Below are 21,904 nucleotides of genomic sequence, written 5' to 3'. Positions count from 1 at the left end.
CTTTCATTGGCCGTGAGTATAACAAATTTTTAAAAATAATTTTATAATTGAAGTATAGCACTCATTACAGAAAAGCACAACAATAATGAGTATGTGATTTTGGTGAACTTAACGTGGTATGTACCTCAGAGGTTGCCTTGTGGGGGCCACCCCCTTCCCCTGTAACTTCTGACACCAAAGATTAATTTGTTGATGACCACTCTGAAGCATTCACAGGGCAGTTTGTCAGAGCATGCAAAGCAACAAAGCAAAGCCTGGCAGACTGCCTAGACTGACCCAACTGTCTCCATCCATCCATCCTTGTCCCCGCACCTCAGTAGTCATCGCTTTCGTCTCCATCTGTCTAGTCCAGAATTTGCAGAGACAGGAGAAGAATGGCAGGATAAAGGAGACTGATGTTCCAGGTGTTTCCAGGATTCAGCACATAGAGGATATTATTGAAAAGTAATATTAACTGATAAAACTATTTGTTATGTTTTTGAATCTCATCCTAGGACAATCATATATCTTGACCGGGAAAAACGGATTTTTACTGAAGCAAATTTGATTTCTGTTGGTGGCAAAAAGCTAAGAAACAGTGTTTTGAGAATGTCCTTGGAATTCCAGAAAGGTAAGAGCATGTATCTTTTGTATTTAATTATGAATTTGATTGCATAATACTACTAAAGTTGAGAGATATATTCAGCAGCTGCTGTTTTTATTGATTCCTTTTGATTTGCTGGCCTGATTTTAGTCATGTCCTCTTATTGAATAGCAATGACTAACATTTACTGAGCACTTACTCCGTGTCAGGTGCTTACCTAAATGGTTCGTACATGTCCTTAATCTCATTTACTTTTTATAGCAACCTTGTGAAATAGGTCCCTATGTTATGAATGAGGAAAGGTCACACAGAGGTGGTGTAATAGACTTTGGAGACTCAGAAGGCGTGGGGGAAGGTGGTGAGGAATCAAAAATAACCTCTCGGGTACAATGTATATTATTTAGGTGATGGGAACACTAAAAATGCTGATTTCGCCAGTATACAATTCCTCCATGTAACAAAAAAACCACTTGTACCCCTTAAATCTATTGAAATAAAAAAATTATAAAATTTTAAAAAGAAAAAAAATTTTTTTTAAATTGAATGAGGAAAGGGAGAGAGTGCTCAAGGTCGCATCTCTAGCAAGTAGCAGAGCCAGAACTTGAAAACTAGGTCATTGGCTCAAAAAATACATATTCATAAGTACTTGTTATAGGAGGGAGCATGTCTTTCTCCATTCTTTATTTTGTTTAATTAAAAAGATAGTTGTACTTGTTGGCAAAAATTCAAACCGTAAAAGGATAAAAGTTGAGAAAGTTCATCCTTGAAGTAACTACTGTTAGTAGTTTCTTTTGTATCTTTTCATCTTTGTGTTAACTGTCCTCTAAACATATATATAGTTTTCATTTTGTACTTAAACTCCTGTATAAAATACTCTCTAATTTGCATTTTTTATTAAGACATTCTTTACATCTATAGGCATAGATGTCTCATTTGCCAGGTTTTGTGATACAGGTTGAGCATCCTTAATCTGGAAGTTTGAAGTCTGAAATGCTTTAAAATCTAAAGCCTTTGAATGCTGACATGATGCCATAAGTACAAAATTTTACACCTGACATCATGTGATGAATCATGGTCAAAAAGCAGTCAAAACTTAGCTTCGTGTGCAAAATTGTTAAAAATATTTTATAAAATTACTTTCGGGCTATGTGTTTAAGGTGTATATGAAACGTAAGCGAATTTCATATTTAGATGTAGGTCCCATCCCAAAGGTGTCTTATTATGTCTATGCAAAGATTCCAAAATTTGATTAAAAAACCCAAAATTCAAAAGACTTCAGATCCCAATCATTTCAGATAAGGGACACTCAACCTATAGCAGGCAAACAAATTGCTTTTGATTTTGGCCTTTAAAAATTAACCTTTGTAATGGGGATAATGTTAAGTTCCAGATTACAGTTTATTTTGAAAATGTTCAGATGCTAATTTAAATCTGACAAAATATTCTTTATTTATGTCAACTCTAAGATCCAGAGAGCTATCACAGCCTGCCCCATGAAATTGTGGTCAATCTTGCTGCATTTTTCGAACTTTGTGATGCACTAATCCTGCTCTGGGTACAATCCTCCCAGGTAACAGCGTCTGATGCCATTGTGAATGAGGTGAGGAAATGTATCTGTTTGTATTTTAAGCAAGATTTGTCTTGCTTGGCACAAAGATTCTTAGTGATAAGACTAACTTTCAGTGTTATGACATGGCCAGTATTATTTGAGAAATGTAACTGTTTTTAACGGTTTTAAATATATATACCTATTTAAAATCTTTGTGGAGGTATAACTGACGTATAAACCATATATATTTAAAGTATACAATGTAAGTTTTGACATGGATATACCTGTGAAACCATTATCACAATCAAGATAGTGAACATAACCATCACCACCAAAAGTTACTTCATTCCTTTTTTGTTTTTGTTTTACCTTTTTCTCTCCTCCCATCCCTAACCAAGTAGCCGTTGATCTGCTTTCTGTTACTATAGGTCAGTTTTATTTTCTCTAAATGGAATTATGTAGTATATACTTTTTTGTCTACTTTCACTTAGCACAGTTATTTTGTGATGCATCCATGTGGTTTAAAGTATCAGTAGTTAATTTCTTTTTGCTGAGGAATATTCCATTGTATGGATCTTCTACAGTTTGCTATCCATTGTCCTGTTGATGGACATGTGGATTTCAGTTGTTATGTTTTAATTTACTTACATCCTTTTAGACATCATTGTCACGTGTGGGTTACATGGAGTTTTCAATCTAAATTATTCTAGTAAGTGTAGTAAAATAGTGTAGCCTGTCTCAAAGTTTTTGGTCTCAGGGCCTCTTTATAATCTTACAAGTTATCAAAGACCAAAAAAGCTTTTGTTTATGTGGTTATACCTGATAATATTTGCCATATTAGGACCTAAATCTGAGAAATATAAATAATATTTATAAATTTGTTTAAAAATACAGTAGCAGGTCCATTTAAGGTCTGTACAAATATTATGTTTTTAATAAAAAATAGCTATTTTCCAAAATAAAAATTAAAAGAACAGAACTGCTTTACATTCCTGTAAGTCTTTTTATGTCTGGCTTAAGAGAAGAAAGCTGGACTTTTAATTCTGCTTCTATATTGAGTCTCTTGCAGTATGTTGTTTGGGTGGAAGTTTGTAAAAAAAAAACAAAAAACTGGCTTCCTATAGTTAATGAGGATGGAAAAGGGAGGAATATTTTAGTAGCCATTTCATATAATTGTGAACACTCTTCTTTGATGGCACACCACAAATGTGTTAAGTAGTTTCGTAAAGGTTATTTGCAATGGGGAATCTGAAATAAATCACTGAAGTTGTCATGCATTAAAATCCATTGGTGTAGTTTGGACTTTTTGAATGGACTTTTTACATGAGTTTGTAGCTCATGCATTAGTGATTTGGAAAATGTTGTTCACTGACTGGGCACATTTCATCCTTTAATATAAATAAAAAGTCATACTTGTGAAAGTCACACAAATCTCATCTTTAAGTTCTGGGAAGTGGTCAAGTTCTAGTTTCAAAATGGATGAGACCTACATATAAAAGCTGAAACTATGAACTGACTTTAAAAAAAAAAATAGGAGAAAATCTTTACAATCTTAGGATAGGAAAAGATTTTTTAGGATTTTTCATAAAAGGAAAAAACCGACACATTGGATTTCATCTAAATTAAAAACTTCTATTCTTCATAGTCACCTTTATGAACACATTGGGAGAATGGAGAAACTGTTTATAAAGCATACATTCAGTCACATAAACTAGCTAATAATGATAAGACAGCCTAGTTTTATGTTTTGTTTTTTAAATAGAGACAAGGTCTCGCTCTGTTGCCTAGGCTTGGAGTACAGTGGCTCAGTCATAGCTCACTGCAGCCTTGAATTCTTGGGCTCAAGTGGTCCTTCTGCCTTAGCCTCCCTAGGAGCTGGGACTATAGGTGCCACACCACTTTGCCCTGCTATTTAAAAAAAAAAAAAAAAAAAAAAAAAATTTTTTTTTTTTTTTTTTAAGAGACGAAGTCTTGGTATATTGTCCAGGCTGGTCTTGAACTCCTGCCTTAAGCAATCCTCCCACCTCAGCCTCCCAAAGTGCTGGGATTATACGTGTGAGCTACCACCCCCAGCCAACAACCCAGTTTTTAAAATGAGCAATAGACTTGACTAGATGCTTCTCAGAAGATAATGTCAATGTTCAGTAATAACTTGAAAAATTGCAACCTCATTAGTTCTCAAGGAGATGTAAATTGAAACCACAGGGAGGTGCCACTGATCAGAATAGCTAAAATTAGAATCACTAATAGTTGTAAGTATTGGCAAAGAAATGGACCCCTGGGACTCTCCTCTAGTTCTTGTTGGAATACAAAATAGTACAGTTGCTTTGTATGACAGTTGGCTGTTTCTTATGAAATAACACATATATTTTGTGACCCAATAATTCCATTTTCTCTAATAACTTTGTACTTCAAGTACTAGGAGAAAAGGTATCTGCCTTAATGTTCCTACAAATACTCCAGTCTAGCCTTAGACCTTTCATTATGTCTGTTGAGTATTGATTAATAATTAAAGTTTATGTCATGTGTATTTTACTGGGAGATGTTTGTGAGCAGTCTTGGTTTACTTTGTTTTTAGATCTTAGGTTCCGTGCGGTGGCGGGACCGGTTGTGGACTGTGGCCGACACGGTAACAGTGGATGCCCCAGGGCTGGCCTTGCTTGCCCTCCATTGGCACTGGGTTTTAAAACATTTGATCCGTCAGATCCCCGAACTCCTGGTGAATCATGAAGACAAGTAAGGCTCATATTTAGAGTAATAATGTCAGTAAGTACAGATAGATGATGTTAAAGATGAGAGGGTTTGGAATTAAAAGTACTTCTTGGTTTATTCGCTTGGCATACTCATGAATGTAAATAAAATGTAAAATGTAGATGACTTCTCTTACTGTCCATCATTTCCCCTCTGCCCTTGTTCTCCTTTAAAGATACTACAAAGAGATTCAGAGCGTATCAGAACATATTCAGAATTATTTGGGGAGCCCGACTGGTGGCTTCACTGGTATAAAGAAGTTGCAGAAGTTCCTGGGACGACCATTTCCTTTTAAGGTATGCCTGGAAGCATGCAGTGAATAAAACGATTTGACGACGACTTCTGAAGTTCTCCTTGAACTTGGGAACTGACATTCTTGTCTTATTCTTGTCTGCAAAGCTGAACTTCAACTCTTAAATATAGTTTTCCCTTGATATCTGTGGGGGATTCGTTCCAAGACCCCCCTCAGACTCCAAAGTCCAAGGACGCTCAAGACTTTTATATAAAACAGCACAATGTTTGCATACAGCCCATGCACATCCTGCCATATACTTAAACCATCTCTAGATTGTTTGCAATACCTAATACAATGTAAATTCTGTGTAAATAGTTGTTAATACTGTATTGTTTAGGTAATAATGACAAGAAAAGAGTCTGTACATGTTCAGTACAGACACAACCATACATTTTTTTCCCCCATGTATTTTTAATCTGCATTTGGATTGAATCCATGGATGTGGGACTCACAGATGTGGAGGGCATACTGTATTCCATGAATACTGTTAGCTAATTTGTTAAGCGTTATCATTTAACTTACTCGTGAGACTATTAAGGCTGGGTAGAGTTTTTACTTCATTACTGTAAAAATTTCCTGAGAGCAACAGGAGTAAGCAAAGCCTTTGTTTTCTAGAAGCATTAAGGAAATTAAATTTCTTTTAGGCCACTAAAAAGAACCACAGTTTTACTCTATAGTAGACTCTCCTGGGTTTTATTCTTTCAGGACAAGGTGGTGGTGGATTGCTTTTCACAATTGAAGGTCCTTAACAAAGTCCTTGCCATCAGGGAGTGGATGCCTGCTGTTGGGGAGAGTGGATGGCAGGAAGATATTGGTCGTCTCCAAGTGGCTGCTTCTGAATGGACATTAAAGAAAAGTCTCCTACAGGCCTGGGGATTGATCCGCAGAGCTAATATGCTGGAAGATGTCAAATTAGGTAATACAGTCTAGCATTTGTCTAGCAGACAAATGTTCTGAGAATATCCTCTCCCCTGTAGTCAAGTAGGTTTTTCCTTTTTTTTGGATGTAGTATAAATACCATTAAATAAGTATCGGGCACAGGGCTAAACTTTACATACATTTTAATTCCATAATTAGAATCATGCAGATATTATCACTTAACAAATAAAAAACTCAAAGCCCAGGTTAAGTAGCTTAACTCAGGTTAAGCTCACAGTCACATAGCCGGCTGTTAAGAATCTAGAGCCTATACTCTTTACCACTGTGCTCTAATACAGTATTTGTCATTTTGTCCAGATGAATTAAAGAATCTTGTGCATGCTCAGTGTTTAGAACTAAAAGCCAAAGGACTTTCACTTGGTTTTCTGGAGAAAAAGCATGGTGAAGCTTCCTCCCTGTCCCAGCCAGACTTTACCTCCTTAATCCAACTTACCAGGCGTGTTCAGTTGTGGCCTGCAATGGAGTATCTGGCTATCCTTTGGCAGTATAAAGTGACAGCTGATTTTATGACACAGGCTTGTCTCAGAAGGTAAGCCATTCTCTCACTTATTTTTCTTGTGGGAACTTTTTTGCTTGTTATTTTCTGTATGTTATGGGTATAAAGAAGGCATAGACTTGAGGGGAGTGGTTGCTGAAGCAGAAGGAGATCATTTGCCACTGTGGAAAGCCAAAACTTCCTGAGGATTCTGTGCCAGTTTTGACCGCACCCTGAAAGTCACTAGACGTTTTATCACTAGGGTTGTTCGTTTTTAAATGTACTGTATAAGTTCTGTGTGTTTCATCTTCCCTTGTGTAGCAATTTTCTAGCAGTTCATTGATAATCAATACCTCACCTTCTCCCTCTTTACTTTTGGAGCAGGTCCAGCAAAAATCAACAGCCCCAGATAGATGAAGAGCTAAGTCATCATGTCACATTTTGTCTTAAGCACACACCAGTTGCTCCTCAAGAGCTTCGAGACCTTTGGTCCTTGCTGCATCATCGCAAGGTAAAAACCAAAATCAAAAAGAGAGATAAGCCTCCTTTACGTTATGAGTCGATTAGATTTTCTATGACAGATTGGTTGTGGAATGTTTTAGTTATTCTCGAAATTCCATGTTACAAACCCCAGGTTTTTTTTGTTTTAAGACAGAGTTTTACTCTGTCACCCTGGTTAGAGCCGTGGCGTCATCATAGCTCACTGCAACCTCAAACTCCTGGGCTCAAGCAATCTTCCTGTCTCAGCCTACCGAGTAGCTGGAACTACCGGTGCACATCACCATGCCCGGCTGATTTTTCTATTTTTTTTTTTTTTTTTCCTGGTTGAGATAGGGTCTTGCTATGTTACTTAGGCTGATCTTGAACTCCTGAGCTCAAGTAATCCTCTGGCCTTGGTCTCCCAGAGTGCTAAGATTATAGGCATGAGCCACTGTGCCCGACCCAAACCCCATTCTTATTTGAATTACCTCCTAAAGGGGAGAATTTTGAATGTTCTTTTGCAGTAATTATGAGATTATATTACAACTTTTATCACAGGAGTGTTCATTTGGTTTCTATTTAGATAAGGCAAAGATATTTGCTTTTTTAAATTGCCCAATTTGTCAAAAATACATTGTGAGAGTATTTTTACTCTTCCCCTAAATAACTATTGAATATGATACTGTTAAACTTTGGTTGATATAATTTCATGAATACAACTTTAAAATTTTTAAATAATATTTATCTCTTTTGCTGATATTGTAAGTGTGTGAACTGTTTTACTTAACACTCTCATGCAACCTCATAAAAGCAGATCTCATAGTTTTATCAAATTATAAACAGGTTATGTACCTTGACGTTGACCCAGGTCACAGAGAATCAGGAAAATTAAGACTAATACGTTTAAACCCATGTTAGTTTTAGATGAGTCTTAGAAGAAAGAGATTTAATAACTTGATTTATGGAGTCTTTCTCAAATATTCTCTTATGTAATTATTCCTTTCTCTCTAGGTGTCTACTGAAGAAATTGTTTCTTTGTGGTCCGAGCTATTTAATTCCATGTTTATGTCTTTCTGGAGCAGTACTGTGACCACAAATCCAGAGTACTGGCTAACTTGGTACCCTCTGCCTGATACGCAGCAGAAGGAGATGCCCAAGTCTCTTTTGGACTCTACGTTGAAGGTTTGTTGGCCTAAAATCATAAAAATGTTTGATGACAGTAGGAAAAAAAATTCTTAGTGGATCTAACAATAAACATTTATTCCTAGCATAGAGTGATGACTAGATAGGTTATTGCAATACTTTAATTTTTGCAGGATATTAATAAGTGTACTGTTAATAAAGGTGTTCCATTGTTCAATGCTTTATCAGATGAGTAAAAATATTTCATTTAAAAGGTCTTTAATTTTTTTCTAGTTAAAACATTTTTGCTAATTACAGCATATTTAAACAGTATATGTGTGTATGTATAATATAGAATTCATTAGAAATAATCACTTTTTGTATCCTTCTGTTTATATATATTTTTATATTAAATGCATACATAAATAAAAATAAGTATGCAAATGTATCATGGAAATGTGTGTCATTCTAGCTTATTCTTTTTAAGATATTCCATTGTACTGATGTGGCAGAACTTATTTAATCACTTTCTTAGTGATAAATGTTAAGGTTTCTTGCCTTTCCCTCCCCCGCCTTCTTGTAACAAGCATAGCTGCATTGACTATCCTTGCATAAATCTTTGCCCATCTGTCTGTGGGTAATTTATTAGAATTTAATTCTTGGTCAAAGTTTCTGCACATAAAAAAATATTATTGCTATTACTAGACAAGAAAGATGGTTTTTGGTTTTTACTTTTTTAAACATGCCAGGAGCCAGTTAAAAGGGAGGTCCCAAAGCCCTGGATGACCACAGGAAGGTTTAGGTTTAGGACCAAAGCATTTTCACTTATATATATATATATATATATGAAGGCCTAGTTCTCCATATGCTTGCCATACTAGGTGTTACCAACATTTCTAATTGTTGCCAGTCATACAATTTAAAAACCACCATTTTAATTTGTACTTCTTTGATTATTTTTAAGATTGAACATCTTTTCCTATGTTTATTGATCCTTTCTAGTTCTCTGAATTTTCCAGTCATGTTCATTATCTATTTTTTAAAATTTGGGGCTTAAATTAAAAAAAAATAAATAAAATAAAATAAAATTTGGTTGTTGAGAATCATTTTATTATCAAAGATCTCTTTATATATTATGGATATTAAACCTTTGCCCAACATGTGGTTGGAAGCATATTTCTAGTTTTCTGTTGTCTCCCAAATTTGTTTTCTTATGTCACAGTTTTTTAATTTTTAAAAAAGATACGCCAGTATCTTCTACCTTCTAATTTTAGTGTCATGCTTTTAAAAAAGACTTCCTTTACCACGCCAAGAGTTAAAAACTATTTCCTGATATTTTCTCCTATGTTTTTCGTTTTACATTTAAATCAATTTCATCTATATATCTTGTTTTGTGAAGGTAGGGATGCATATTTTTTCTTTTATACAGATAGGAGACCCAAAAGCATTACGGTTTATACTGTTGTGACGAATTCATGCTTTCAACTCTTACTTGAAATGCCCCCTTTATATACCTTATTCCCACAAGTGTTTATGGATTTATTTGGACTCTGTTCTGGTGCTCTATCAAAATTGCTTTCTTTGTTGTAAAACATCTCTCAAAGCCTTTAGTGATAAACTTGTGGATCCCTAAGAGTTCCAGGGGGTATACAAACTTAGCAATCATATGTATTTGGTAACCTAATCCTTTGTTGTGGACAGTGTGTCCCAGATTAACAGGCCAAGGAACACAAGCTTGTCACACTTTGCCCCTGGCTCTTACATTTGTCTTCTCCTTTCCCTACCTCCAATTCTCATCCTCCTCCAGTGTGATGCTTTCTCTTCTGTAAGAATGGTCTCACCGATTCCCAGGTTTGAGGAATTTTCTCATGCATAATTAAAGCACCCATTGCTCCTCATTTCCTAGAGAATGGATCTACATTCCTTTAATACATACTAACACCCAACCCATTCTGCTTTTCTGGTCCCATCGCTGCCTGGTGGTTGCCTGTTCCAAGAAACCTGGACCTCCTTTTCTTATCTCTTTCTTCTTTCTAAGTGCCCTAATGCTACTTGTTGAAATCATTTTTGTTAATTTCTAAGAATTACTTGGCTCTTCTCTTTGTCCCTCAGGGCCCTGGCAGTCTCAGTAGGCCCGTATTCTCCAAGTGCTGCTTTGAAGTCTTGACCAGCAGCTGCAGAGCAAGTCCTTGGGATGTGAGTGGCCTCCCCATCCTGTCCTCCTCCCATGTCACCCTGGGAGAATGGGTTGAGAGAGCCCAGCAGCTCCAGGACATCAGCTCGGTGCTTTGGACCAACATGGCTGTCCCTTCAGTAGCCGAGTTCAGGTATTCTCTCCGCCTGAGAGCAGACTCCAAAGCTCCTGTCTTTTCTCCAGAGCATTCAGCAAGGACCCAGTCAGAGTGTGCTTCTGTAGTAGCCAGTTCCGGTGGGTGAAAGGTGTTTTCGGCCTGGATTAGCATGTTTTTAGGTTACTGTGAGCTTGCTGGTTCCTCTGTCAGTTTTTAGGGTATTGTGATCAAGAGGGTGATGCTTAGTAAACCATTTAAAATATGAGGGCTGGGTGTGGTGGCTCAACACCTGTAATCCCAGCACTTTGAGAGGCCAAGGTGGGAGAGAATCGCTTGAGGCCAGGGGTTGGAGACCAGCCTGGGCAACACAGCAAGATCCCGTCTCTATAAAAAAAACTAGCTGGTCATGGTGGTGCACACCTGTTGTCCCACCTACTCAGTAGCTTTGGCAACAGGATCTCTTGAGCCCAGGCATTTGAGGCTATCATAAGGTATAATTATGCCACTGTATTCCAGCCTGGGTGACAGAGCAGGACCCTGTCTCAAAAAAAAAAAAAAAAGTTACGAGAACAGAAATTTACATCTAGGTACTGACAGTGCATTCTGTAGTATCATTTCTTGACAGAATGCTGATAGTGTATACAAAAGAATGCTGTTGCTACAATGGGAGCCCTTAAGTGCTCCTACTTTGTCCCCACAGGCGCACGGATTCCCAGCTCCAGGGACTGGTACTGTGTCGGCACTTGACAGGCCTAGCAGAGCTGCTCCCAGAGCCCCGGCAGCAGGAGTACATGCAGAACTGTGAGCAGCTGCTGCTTGGCAACAGCCAGGCCTTCCAGTACGTAGGCCAGGTTCTTAAGGACGTGGCCGGTCAGGAGGTGCTACCCAAGGAACTGCTTTGCCTCTTGCTCAGCTCCCTGCACCACTTTTTTGGGGAAGTGGAGAGTAAGAGGAACCTGCCTGAGCCAGCCCAGCGTGGGAGCCTCTGGGTGAGCCTTGGCTTGCTGCAGATACAGACGTGGCTCCCCCACGCACGTTTTGACCCTGCTGTGAAAAGGGAATACGAGCTCAAGTATGCCAAGGAAGAGGTATGTATGGGAAGCAAGAGCTTGGAGCATGGGCCCCTTCCCTGGCTCGCTGGATTGGCTTAATGTATCACTCCGTTTACTTTCCCTTTTGGGTGCTCAAATTATCAATAGGGGGATTTGGCATGAGCTGCCTTGTCATTTCCCAGGACTGGCATTTTCTTTTCTAAGTGTTCCTCTGACTAGACTCAGGATTTGAGAGGGATCCTTTTTAAGGTTCTGACCTATCTGCCAATAGGTGCAGAGGGCAAGTAGGTAGAATACCTGAGGCATTGTCAGGGAAACTGTGATATTTTTCTAGACTCCCTCTGCCTGAAGTTTGGATAGTATCCCTATGTTCTAGGAATTTTGAACTTTTGGTGTTTGTTGTCTAAAACTGAAGAATCAAAAAGGAAAAAAAAAAAGAACCAAGTAGATTCAGATAATGTGGTATCCCTTGCTCTTTGAACTTCCAACCAAATTCAGGAGCTGAATACATTAAGATAGTGATATACTAGCACTATATTTTAAAGAAGGAAAATTATATTAGTTGGAGTAAAGGCTAAGCTGTTATAGCAAGGAGACTCAAAAGTTCAATGGTGTAAATAGTTTATTTCACCTAGCATCTCTGATGTGAGTGGTCCAAGTTAATGGATCAGAGCCACCTGTCCTTGGGTTGTTCAGGGACCTGGGTTCTTTCAGTCTTGTTGCTCTACCCACCCCAGGGCATTTTCATTAAATGCATGGTCATAGCTGAGACCCAGCAGTCCAGTTTCTCTCTTTTCCATTAGTTACACCAACTGCAATGTGAGTGGAAGACCCGGAACCTGTTTTCCCAGCTACAAACTGGAAGAGATCTGGAAGATGAAGTCATTCTCAGTTACTCTCATCCTCATGTCAGGTAATGCAGCAGAATGATTATTTGTGTTGGGGTTATTTATTCTCCTTTTGAAAAAGAGATTATGAAGTTGGTCTTTGCGATTTAGCTATAGTGTTAATAGAAGTAATATTAATAATATATACCTGAATTATTAATACATTAGCAATTAGATCCCAAAGCCTTGGTTATAGTCAGAAAAATATATGCTTTGAAAGGAGGGAGAGGATATTCAAGTTGTGAATCTACATGGGGCCAAAGTGGTTGAAGCCAAAACCTATTCTTAATGTGGAAGAATGTCTGTTACCTTAGGAAATACTGTATAGGTTGAGGGTCCCTTATCTGAAATACTTGGGACTGAAAGTTTTTTGGATTTTGGAATGTTAGTATTATACCAGTTAAGCATCCCAAATCTGAAAATCTGAAATCCACAGTGCTTCAGTGAGCATTTCATTTGAGTGTCATGTTGGCACTCAAAAAGCGTGGACCATTTTGGATTTTGGGTTTTTGGATTTGAGATGCGCAGACTGGATAATATCGTAGGTTGAGTTCTAGTCCTTTTCCTGACCTTCAGATTTAGACATTGGGTCGATCACTTTAAGCCTCAGCGTCCATGTTGGTATGAGGATAATTGTACTTACCTACTTGAATAAGCCATAGTGAGGCTTTGATAAGATATATGTCTAAAGCACCAGTATCATGTGTGATACAGAGTAAGTACTCTATAAATGTTATCCATCTTTATTATGATTGTCAGTACTATCACACTATTTCTCAGCAGCCTGTATGTCTTCATTTTATTTTCCTAGCTGAGGGCCAATCTAGGTTCATTGTTCTTCTGACAAAATTTGCATATGGTGTTTTTTTGTTTTGTTTTGTTTTTGTTTTTGTTTTTGAGGCAGAGTCTCACTCTATTCCCCAGGCTAGAGTGTCGTGGCGTCAGCCTAGCTCACAGCAACCTCAAACTCCTGGGCTCAAGTGATCCTCCTGCCTCAGCCTCCCGAGTAGCTGGGACTACAGGCATGTGCCACCATGCCTGGCTAATTTTTTGTATATATTTTAGTTGTCCAGCTAATTTCTTTCTATTTTTAGTAGAGACGGGGTCTCGCTCTTGCACAGGCTGGTCTCGAACTCCTGAGCTCAAACGATCCGCCCGCCTCGGCCTCCCGGAGTGCTGGGATTACAGGCGTGAGCCACTGCGCCCGACCTGTATATGGTGTTAATTTACTTTTAGGTCGCTTCGCCAAAGGATTGGTCAGCTGGAGAATTTAATCTGCAGCCTGTTGAAGAAGCAGGCCTTCAGACCCCAGCTGCCTGCCTATGAGTCCCTGGTGCAGGAGATCCATCACTACGTCACCAGCATCGCCAAGGCCTCTGCTGTTCAGGATCTGCTCTCACGGCTCCTGCAGGCCCTCCATATGGATGGGCCTCGATCTGCCCAAGTAGCCCAGAGCCTTCTGAAGGAGGAGGCCTCTTGGCAACAGTCACACCACCAGTTCAGGAAGCGACTGGCAGAGGAGTATGCCCTGTATCCAGACCTGGTGACCCCATTGCAGGCATCCATCTTGCAGTTGCAGCATGGCATGAGGCTGGTGGCCTCTGAGGTCCATGCCTCCCTCCACAGCAGTATGGTGTCTGCAGACGAGCTAGGGACCCTGGCTACAGCCTTGCTGGCTTTCCCATCATTGGGCCCCGCCTTCCCCACCTACTTTGCTCATGCAGACGCTTTGTGCTCAGTGAAGTCGGAGGAGCTTCTACGAGGCCTTGGGAAGCTGATCCTCAAGCGATCAGGAGGAAAGGAGCTGGAAGGCAAGGGCCAGAGACCCTGCCCCACCCAGGAGCAGCTGCTGCTGAACGCCCTCCTTTACCTGCGCTCCCACGTGCTGTGCAAGGGAGAGCTGGACCAGAGGGCTCTGCAGCTCTTCAGACACGTGTGTCAGGTGAGCCGTCTCTGGGAGCATGGCAGGGTGGCCTGCAGGACATTTGCAGTACCCAGTGCGGTTGGGGAGTGGCAAGTCTGTTTTCTGTTCCTTCTTTCCCCCCATTTAACAGAGGTTTTGGGGCCTCTGTCCTTCAGTTTTAAGAGATTAAAAAAATTAGTGATAATTAGACCTTCATTTGTGATATACACTGCAAGTATTTTCTCCGAGTTTGTCAGTTATCTTTTGACTTTGTTTATGGTGATTTTTGCCTTGTAATTGAATCAACTTGTACTACTCTTTTCCCTTATTAGCATAATTTGTTCTCATAATTAAGAGAATAAATATAAATAACAATTTCTAATAATCCTACCACTTAAAGCTATATAAACCCAGTTAATATATTGGTATATTCCATTTTAGGCTTGCTTACGTACATGTATATATACATCTGCCCAATGTATGTGTTTAACACTCTAAATTTTTTAAAGTAATTCATTTTAATGGTTTACAGATTTTTTTTTTTTTTTTTAAAGTAGCAGCACCTTTTAAAAAATACAGATTTTACCATAGTGACCCAACATTTAACAGAAAAAAGAGTTGCTCTGTTGAGGTCAATTCCAGTCCCTTCTGTGTCCCCTGAGACGTGTCCTGAAACTGCTGGAGCTCTCCAAAATGTATAACAAACCACTACATATAGTTTATTCTGTTTTCCAATTTGCTTTTTAAATTCAACATATAGTGATTATTTTCCCGTTATTATGTATTCACCTGCATCATATTTAGTGACTGCCAAATTTTCTATTTTATGTTTATGCCGTAAGTAATTTAGTGCCGGCAGAGTGGCGCAGTGGAAGCATGCTGGGCCCATAACCCAGAGGTCGATGGATCGAAACCATCCTCTGCTAGAGTCATACATAAGTAATTTAACAAATTTCCTGTAATTGAACATTTACATTTATACATATATATATATTTTTTTACTATTTTGGAAAAGGCAATGCCTCGTAAATTGTCTTACAGTCTTACTGTCTCTAGGTACAACTTTTGCAGATCAGAATTACGAAGACAATGATTAAACACACTTTTTAGGCTTTTAATGCAAATTACCTTCCTAGATGGTGGATGCTTATTTCCCCAACCCTTAGCAATACTGTATGGTTTCTTTAATTTACAGTTTTTGCCAATTTAAGGACTTAAAATCTTAGAGGTAACAGAGGATTCAGGCAGTGTCTGGGAAGACACAATCCAGTTTTGCCTGATTGGTGCCTTCTGACCACCCAGCTCCTGGTCTGAGTGTTTCTTTACTGAACCCCTGGGCTAGCTCCTTGAGGGCCAGCGAAGTGCAGTCTGGGAGTCACAGCCTCCTCATAGCACTTCCTGAGCTTGTCCTTGGTACCAAGCACCATTAGCTCACGACAGGAAGTTCCCAAGAGCTGTACTGTAGCAAGTTTTCACACCTTTGAAATTATAACACAGTAAGGGGGAATTTAGCAAACTGTGGTTGCTAAACTTACACTATTTGAAAACAAAACCCATTTGCTCTCTATTACCTACAATTTAGTTTCTTGGATGTTGGCTTTTATTTGTTTTTCAGCCATGATACTTTAGTTTTCATGAAAAACTAAGAGCAGATCTTGCCTTTGTTCATTGCGAGTGCCTCAGCAAAGGCAGATCAGCTTCCATCTGTGTGTGTGACTTTTCAGGAAATCATCAATGAGTGGGACGAGCAGGAACGCATAGCCCAAGAGAAGGCTGAGCAGGAAAGCAGCCTGTACCGATACAGGAGCAGAAACTCCAGGACAGCCCTGAGTGAGGAGGAGGAGGAAGAACGGGAATTCAGAAAACAGTTCCCACTGCATGAAAAGGTAGAGCGGTGGCGGAAGCGTTTGTTTTGAAATGAATTCCCTTGATGCCACACACATTCCCTCTGAATGGCTACATAGTCTTCTTAATATATCTTAATGCACACATAAGTTCTACTTCATTTTCTCAATTTTTCAAACTCCTTTTTTACTCTTTAGTCTGATCAGGAGCAGATTGTTTTTATTTATTTATTTTTTATTTTTTTTATAGAGGCGGGGTCTTACTCTTGCTAAGGCTGGTCTTGAACTCCTGAGCTCAAGTGATTTTCCCACCTCGACCTCCCAGAGTGCTAGGATTACAGATGTGAGCCACTGTGCCTGACCCATGAGCAGATTCTGATTTTTTTTTTTTTTTAAAGACAGTCTGTTTCCCAGGCTAGAATGCAGTGGCGTCATCATAATTCACTGCAGCCTGAAACTCCTGGGCTCACGCAACCTCCTGCCTCAGCCTCCTGAGTAGCAGGGACTACAGATGCTCACCACCACGCTCAGCCCAGATTCTGAGTTTTAAAACTTTAATTGCTCTATTGCTATTTTTAGGACTTTGCAGATATTTTGGTACAGCCAACACTGGAGGAGAACAGAGAAACTTCAGATGGACAAGAAGAGGAAGCAGCCACAAACCCAGCGCTCCTCTCCCAGAGTTCAATGCAAGCAGTGATGCTGATACACCAGCAGTTGTGCCTCAACTTTGCTCGATCCCTCTGGTACCAGCAGACTCTGCCACCACATGAAGCAAAGCATTACCTCAGCCTGTTTCTGTCTTGCTATCAGACCGGCGCATCTCTTGTGACAGATTTCTACCCCTTCATGGGTATGGTAGTTTACTTTTGTTATGCCTTTGGGAAATCAAAGTGAATAAATGCAATCACTACTTCTAGAATAATTGAAATCATGAATTCCCCAATGAATTCCTTATTGATGGCGTTTCCTTAGCTTAAAGAACTTGGAGCTAATGCAAAAAAATTGATTTATTAATAGAACTCTGCAATAAGATGGATTTTCATTATTTGAATCCTTTGGGGTAAGAGATTAAAAAATTAAGGATATAAACTTAATTTAATTGGGTTTTTTTCCTCAGCATTATTTCTGCTTTCCCTCTAATAGCCTCAATGCTTTTCAAATGAAATAATATAATCGTAGGGGCAACCTGGGAATTCAGAAATGAATCTCATAGTATATGGTTTGATAGCAGTTGGTTTGATGTAGTTTCCTACATGACTTCATGAATTATTCCATACAATTAGAAAGGAGGCTTTAAATTTCCTTTCTACTTAGCCATGATTATTACAAAAACTAGGAAATTGAATGCATCGAATTAAACCTGCACCTTCTTGTTTATATCTAGGGTAGTATCTGACTTCCTCTGTGTATCCCAGAAACTTGAGAATGGTGGTATTAGGATCATAGTCTTCTGGGCCAGTGTCGCTTTCATGGAGAATGGCAATGAAACATATGCTTCATTAGTCCTAGTTAGTTTATTGTTTTGACATCTTTCTAACATGTTGTTAGATAACTTACTGAGTTCACTGAGTTTACCATGATACTGTTAACTTCACAGGAGTTGAGCTGAATGATCAACTCTTGGGCAGCCAGCTTTTGGCCTGTACCCTCTCCCATAACACTCTCTTTGGGGAGGCCACCTCAGACCTCATGGTGAAGCCTGACGGGCCCTATGACTTCTACCAGCACCCCAATGTTCCAGAAGCACAACAGTGTCAGCCCGTGCTTCAGGGTTTCTCAGAGGCTGTCAGTCAGTTGCTGCAGGATTGGCCGGACCACCCAGCACTTAAGCAGGTAAGGTAGCTGGTGAGGAGGGGATGGGCTGCGTAAGTTACTTAATCTGCACTGAGGCTGTGCCTCATGTCATCCCTGGAGGCATTCACTTGCACAGTTATACGTATAAACACAGGGTTACAGAACCCCAATTCAGTGAGATGCTCTTTGCTAACTGCAGCATGAGCGTGCCAGTTTCATATTGCTGTAGTATGAAGGATGTTTGGGGATTCTGTTAATTGTGTTTGTTTTTCAGGGGTTACTGTCCACATATTAAAATGTTGCCATGATGTTGTGTTTATTTAGACACATGCTACCAAGGCTTCATGGTTTTCTTAACTGTGTTAGAAATAGGGTTTACTTTTTTAAGATTGGCAATTTTAACTCACACATTGCTCTGCTCTGTGGTCTTCAGCCAATTTTATAACTCTTACTAGAGAGTAGTAAGAGTAATTATCTTATCAAATTCAATCTTATTTCCAGAGTAATGCAGCAGATAAAGTGCTTATCTTGGTCAGGATTAATTGCCCTGGAGGTTTGCATCCACAGTTTTCAGACGTGCTTTTGAAATGGAAGATTTAGGTGAAACTCCTTAGTACCCTGTGACTTTGGGTCACCCGTATTCTTCTGAGATACCCATATCTTATTTATTTATTTATTTATTTGTTTTGTTTTTTGTAGCTACTGGTTGTAATGGACAGAATTCGTAGCTTCCCACTTTCCAGTCCCATCTCAAAGTTTCTGAATGGCTTAGAGATCCTTCTGGCAAAGGCACAGGTAAGAAAATTCCCTCTTCCTTGTTTTAGTTTTTAGCCAGTTGACAAAAGATTTATCTTGTGCTGGTTATTAGAGGGACAGAAAGTCATAGTTTAGGTTGGAGAAAGATAAACATCCTTGGTTTTTCTGGCATGAGTGAGATCAGTGCAAGTGAGGCGCTGGTCCCGGTGGCTGGGGTGAGTTGCCTTATCTCCTTTTCAGGGCGGGGTACAGTGTCCACCAGTAATGAGGTCTCACTCTTCAGGACTTCCAGGCGGGCCTTCAGTCCAGCTGAGTGCTTATGCATGTCATCCCCCTTAATCTCCTCACAGCTTCTGAGGTAGCTAGTGCCTCGCCATATGACAGAAGGAGCCACATGACTTTGATCAAGGTCACATGGCTAACAGCAGGAATTCAGACTCCAGCCTATAAACCTTGTGCTTTTTGCCAGCTTCTAAGCTTGGCTGTGCTGGAATTCTGTCATATGACCAGAAAAAACTTGAAGCTGGATATGCTATTTGTAAATTCATGACTGATATTGGTAAAAGTTGTTTAAGGGCCCAGTAGTCTTCACTCAAGAAAAGTCTAAGATATTTTTGAGGGAGGAGGTGATTAAGGGATTGAATAATGGCCATAATAAATTTTATCTTTATTTCTTTAGGATTGGGAGGAGAATGCAAGCCGAGCTTTGTCTCTGCGAAAACATCTCGATTTGGTCAGTCAGATGATCATTCGGTGGCGAAAACTGGAGCTGAAGTAAGTGACTCCTTCCCTCTCCTGAACTTAGGTCGTAAGGACTTTTGTCTTTTGAGTTACATCAGGGTTTATGTAGTATGGTAGTTAGAGAATGTGCTTTTCAGCCATTAATCACAGAGTTAAAAGCAAGACATTGAAATGACCTCAGTGCAGGCCAGACAACACCATACATTCTTGAGGCAGCACGCTGGGTGGCTTCACCATCTCCATTTAGGATGGGAGAATGTGGAGCATTCAGCTTCTCTTTCTGTGGTTTCACATATTTCAAACATACATTTTATGTATTTCAAACATATTAAATGCCTCCTTGGCTTCTTCTCTCATGTTTCAGCTGCTGGTCGATGAGTTTGGATAATACCATGAAGCGCCACACTGAGAAATCCACCAAGCACTGGTTCTCCATCTATCAGATGCTTGAGAAGCACATGCAGGAACAAACAGAGGAGCAGGAAGGTAACGTCTGGCAGGGCACTGTGTGCCCACGGAGAGGCTCCCAGCTCAGTGGCGTGCTGCACAGTGGGGGTCTACCTGCTCCCACTCCCCCGCACCCCCACTGCTTTTATGTAGGAGATGTCATTTAACTTCTCGGTATTTCTGGGAGGTCAGGCAAAAAAGCTGTGTAGTGTTTTTCTTACTGAGAGAATAATATTAATGACAAAAGTCAGAAAGGTTTAAGTGACTTGTCCAAAGTCCAGAGAACCAGTCATATGATAAGGTTTCCTTAGTTCCTGTGTCCATGAAACAAGTCAAAATAAAAGTTTCCTTTTTGGTAGGTTGTAGTTAACATGCTTAAGTGTTTCATTTCATACTTACGACAAGCACCTTATAATTCGGTTTCATAATTTGCTTTGAGTACATTTAACACATACTCTGTGCGTAGCTATTACTTTTAAGTCAGCTTAGAATTTGGCTGCGGTGCTTGCTTGAAAGCTCTGCTTCAATTTTGGTCTCTACCTGTTGGCCATCCCTCAGTGTATCCCATAGTAGATTGCATTTACATTAGGAATGGGGAGGGATGGTTGAAAGCACACATATATATTTTCTTCTTTGAATCTCTAAAGATGACAAACAGATGACCTTGATGTTGCTGGTCAGTACATTACAAGCATTTATTGAAGGATCCTCGCTGGGAGAATTCCATGTGCGACTTCAAATGTTACTGGTTTTCCACTGTCATGTCTTGCTGATGCCACAAGTTGAAGGAAAGGGTGAGGAATTTTTTTTCTTTACTTTCACACTACACTGTTAAATGGGCTAGGCTTTGAATTCTCCACATGAGACAGGTTATCTTGTTACACACCAGGTTTTAAACAAGACACTTTTAGTCATCTTTAACTTTAATGTTTAATTCACATTAGCTATAGAGAAGAACATGTCAAAGTAAAGTGCAGACTGGTTATAAATGAAGCATTGACTAGTGAACTCTAGCAGAAGTAAATTGCCAGATGAAGATGTCGGGGACTGGCGTGTTGCGGCAGCACATCTCTCTGTCTAGACACTGTAAATGTCCTGCTAAGCTGCCGCTTGATCCTGGCCATTATTAGCTGCTTTGATCTAGTGAGAGCACTACCATATATCAAGGAACTGCACATAAAACTGCCTGCTCCCAGTTACTACCGCTGGCCACAGCAGTTGGGATAAAAATGTCACTGCAGAATGAGTATAGATTGTACATGATTGAGTATTTGAGGTGAACTGCTTAATTTGCCATCTCTGAGGACAAGCTCAGTTTCTGCTGATTTTACAATAAGATTCAGTGAGTTTGAAATTGTGACTTTAGCAGGACTTCTGAGTACATGATCTTCAAGAGCAGTAGCGCAGAGAAAGCACATTCTTACAAGCAGAAATGACAAAAAGGGGAGTGTTGACAGCCTGCGTCTCTAGGAACTGCTACAGCCAGCTAGGGACCCCTACATTACCGGCCGCTGGGATGCCTTGTAGTCTCACGGCATGGAGTAAGGAGGAAGGACCGTCACTGAAATGTGAAGCCCACAGGTGGCACCAGTAGCACATGCAGCAAGTGTGGTGTTTTTTTGTTTCCTTTTCATTTCTTCCAGATTCACTTTGCAGTGTTCTATGGAATTTGTACCATTATTACAAGCAATTCTTTGACCGGGTCCAGGCCAAAATTGTGGAACTTCGTTCCCCCCTAGAAAAAGAACTTAAAGTAAGATGAACAGCTGTCATGATCACTCTTGGGAGAACAAAATCGGCAAATTCTTTTTCTGTAGTTTTGTTCTGTCATCCATTTAATAAAGAGGCAGGGTCTAAGGGGAACAGAGGCAAGCGTTGCAGCTTCTGAGTAGGATGGTAGGATTTACGGTTTGTGGCTTTGGCTCCATTGCTGACCTGGCCGAGTGTGCTAGGGGTCAGTGGAGTGCCCGTGTTGCAGATTCCTCAGAGGAC

At 39.8% G+C, this 21,904-nt stretch overlaps 1 protein-coding gene and 1 non-coding gene across 3 annotated transcripts in view; both read left to right on the top strand.

The window, feature by feature from the left end:
- MDN1 (midasin AAA ATPase 1) overlaps nucleotides 1-21,904 on the top strand; it is a 145,451-nt gene that overhangs the window by 87,935 nt on the left and 35,612 nt on the right. For both annotated transcript variants that reach the window (XM_069488449.1, XM_069488448.1), the window contains exons 52-71: nucleotides 495-610; nucleotides 2,050-2,183; nucleotides 4,711-4,868; nucleotides 5,059-5,179; nucleotides 5,884-6,094; nucleotides 6,415-6,646; nucleotides 6,977-7,103; nucleotides 8,084-8,254; nucleotides 10,307-10,521; nucleotides 11,186-11,573; nucleotides 12,341-12,450; nucleotides 13,661-14,366; nucleotides 16,052-16,213; nucleotides 16,751-17,024; nucleotides 17,772-18,007; nucleotides 18,668-18,763; nucleotides 19,404-19,498; nucleotides 19,830-19,951; nucleotides 20,560-20,706; nucleotides 21,556-21,665. In XM_069488449.1, coding sequence (XP_069344550.1) covers nucleotides 495-610; nucleotides 2,050-2,183; nucleotides 4,711-4,868; nucleotides 5,059-5,179; nucleotides 5,884-6,094; nucleotides 6,415-6,646; nucleotides 6,977-7,103; nucleotides 8,084-8,254; nucleotides 10,307-10,521; nucleotides 11,186-11,573; nucleotides 12,341-12,450; nucleotides 13,661-14,366; nucleotides 16,052-16,213; nucleotides 16,751-17,024; nucleotides 17,772-18,007; nucleotides 18,668-18,763; nucleotides 19,404-19,498; nucleotides 19,830-19,951; nucleotides 20,560-20,706; nucleotides 21,556-21,665 — 3,931 coding nt within the window. The remainder of the gene's footprint in view (nucleotides 1-494; nucleotides 611-2,049; nucleotides 2,184-4,710; nucleotides 4,869-5,058; nucleotides 5,180-5,883; nucleotides 6,095-6,414; nucleotides 6,647-6,976; nucleotides 7,104-8,083; nucleotides 8,255-10,306; nucleotides 10,522-11,185; nucleotides 11,574-12,340; nucleotides 12,451-13,660; nucleotides 14,367-16,051; nucleotides 16,214-16,750; nucleotides 17,025-17,771; nucleotides 18,008-18,667; nucleotides 18,764-19,403; nucleotides 19,499-19,829; nucleotides 19,952-20,559; nucleotides 20,707-21,555; nucleotides 21,666-21,904) is intronic.
- TRNAM-CAU (transfer RNA methionine (anticodon CAU)) lies at nucleotides 15,182-15,253 on the top strand. Its single transcript has one exon. It is a non-coding gene; the product is annotated as a tRNA-Met (tRNA).

The sequence above is a fragment of the Eulemur rufifrons genome, chromosome 15 (assembly GCF_041146395.1).
Source record: "Eulemur rufifrons isolate Redbay chromosome 15, OSU_ERuf_1, whole genome shotgun sequence".
Classification (NCBI taxonomy): domain Eukaryota; kingdom Metazoa; phylum Chordata; class Mammalia; order Primates; family Lemuridae; genus Eulemur; species Eulemur rufifrons.
This window is presented reverse-complemented; position numbering and strand designations above follow the sequence as displayed.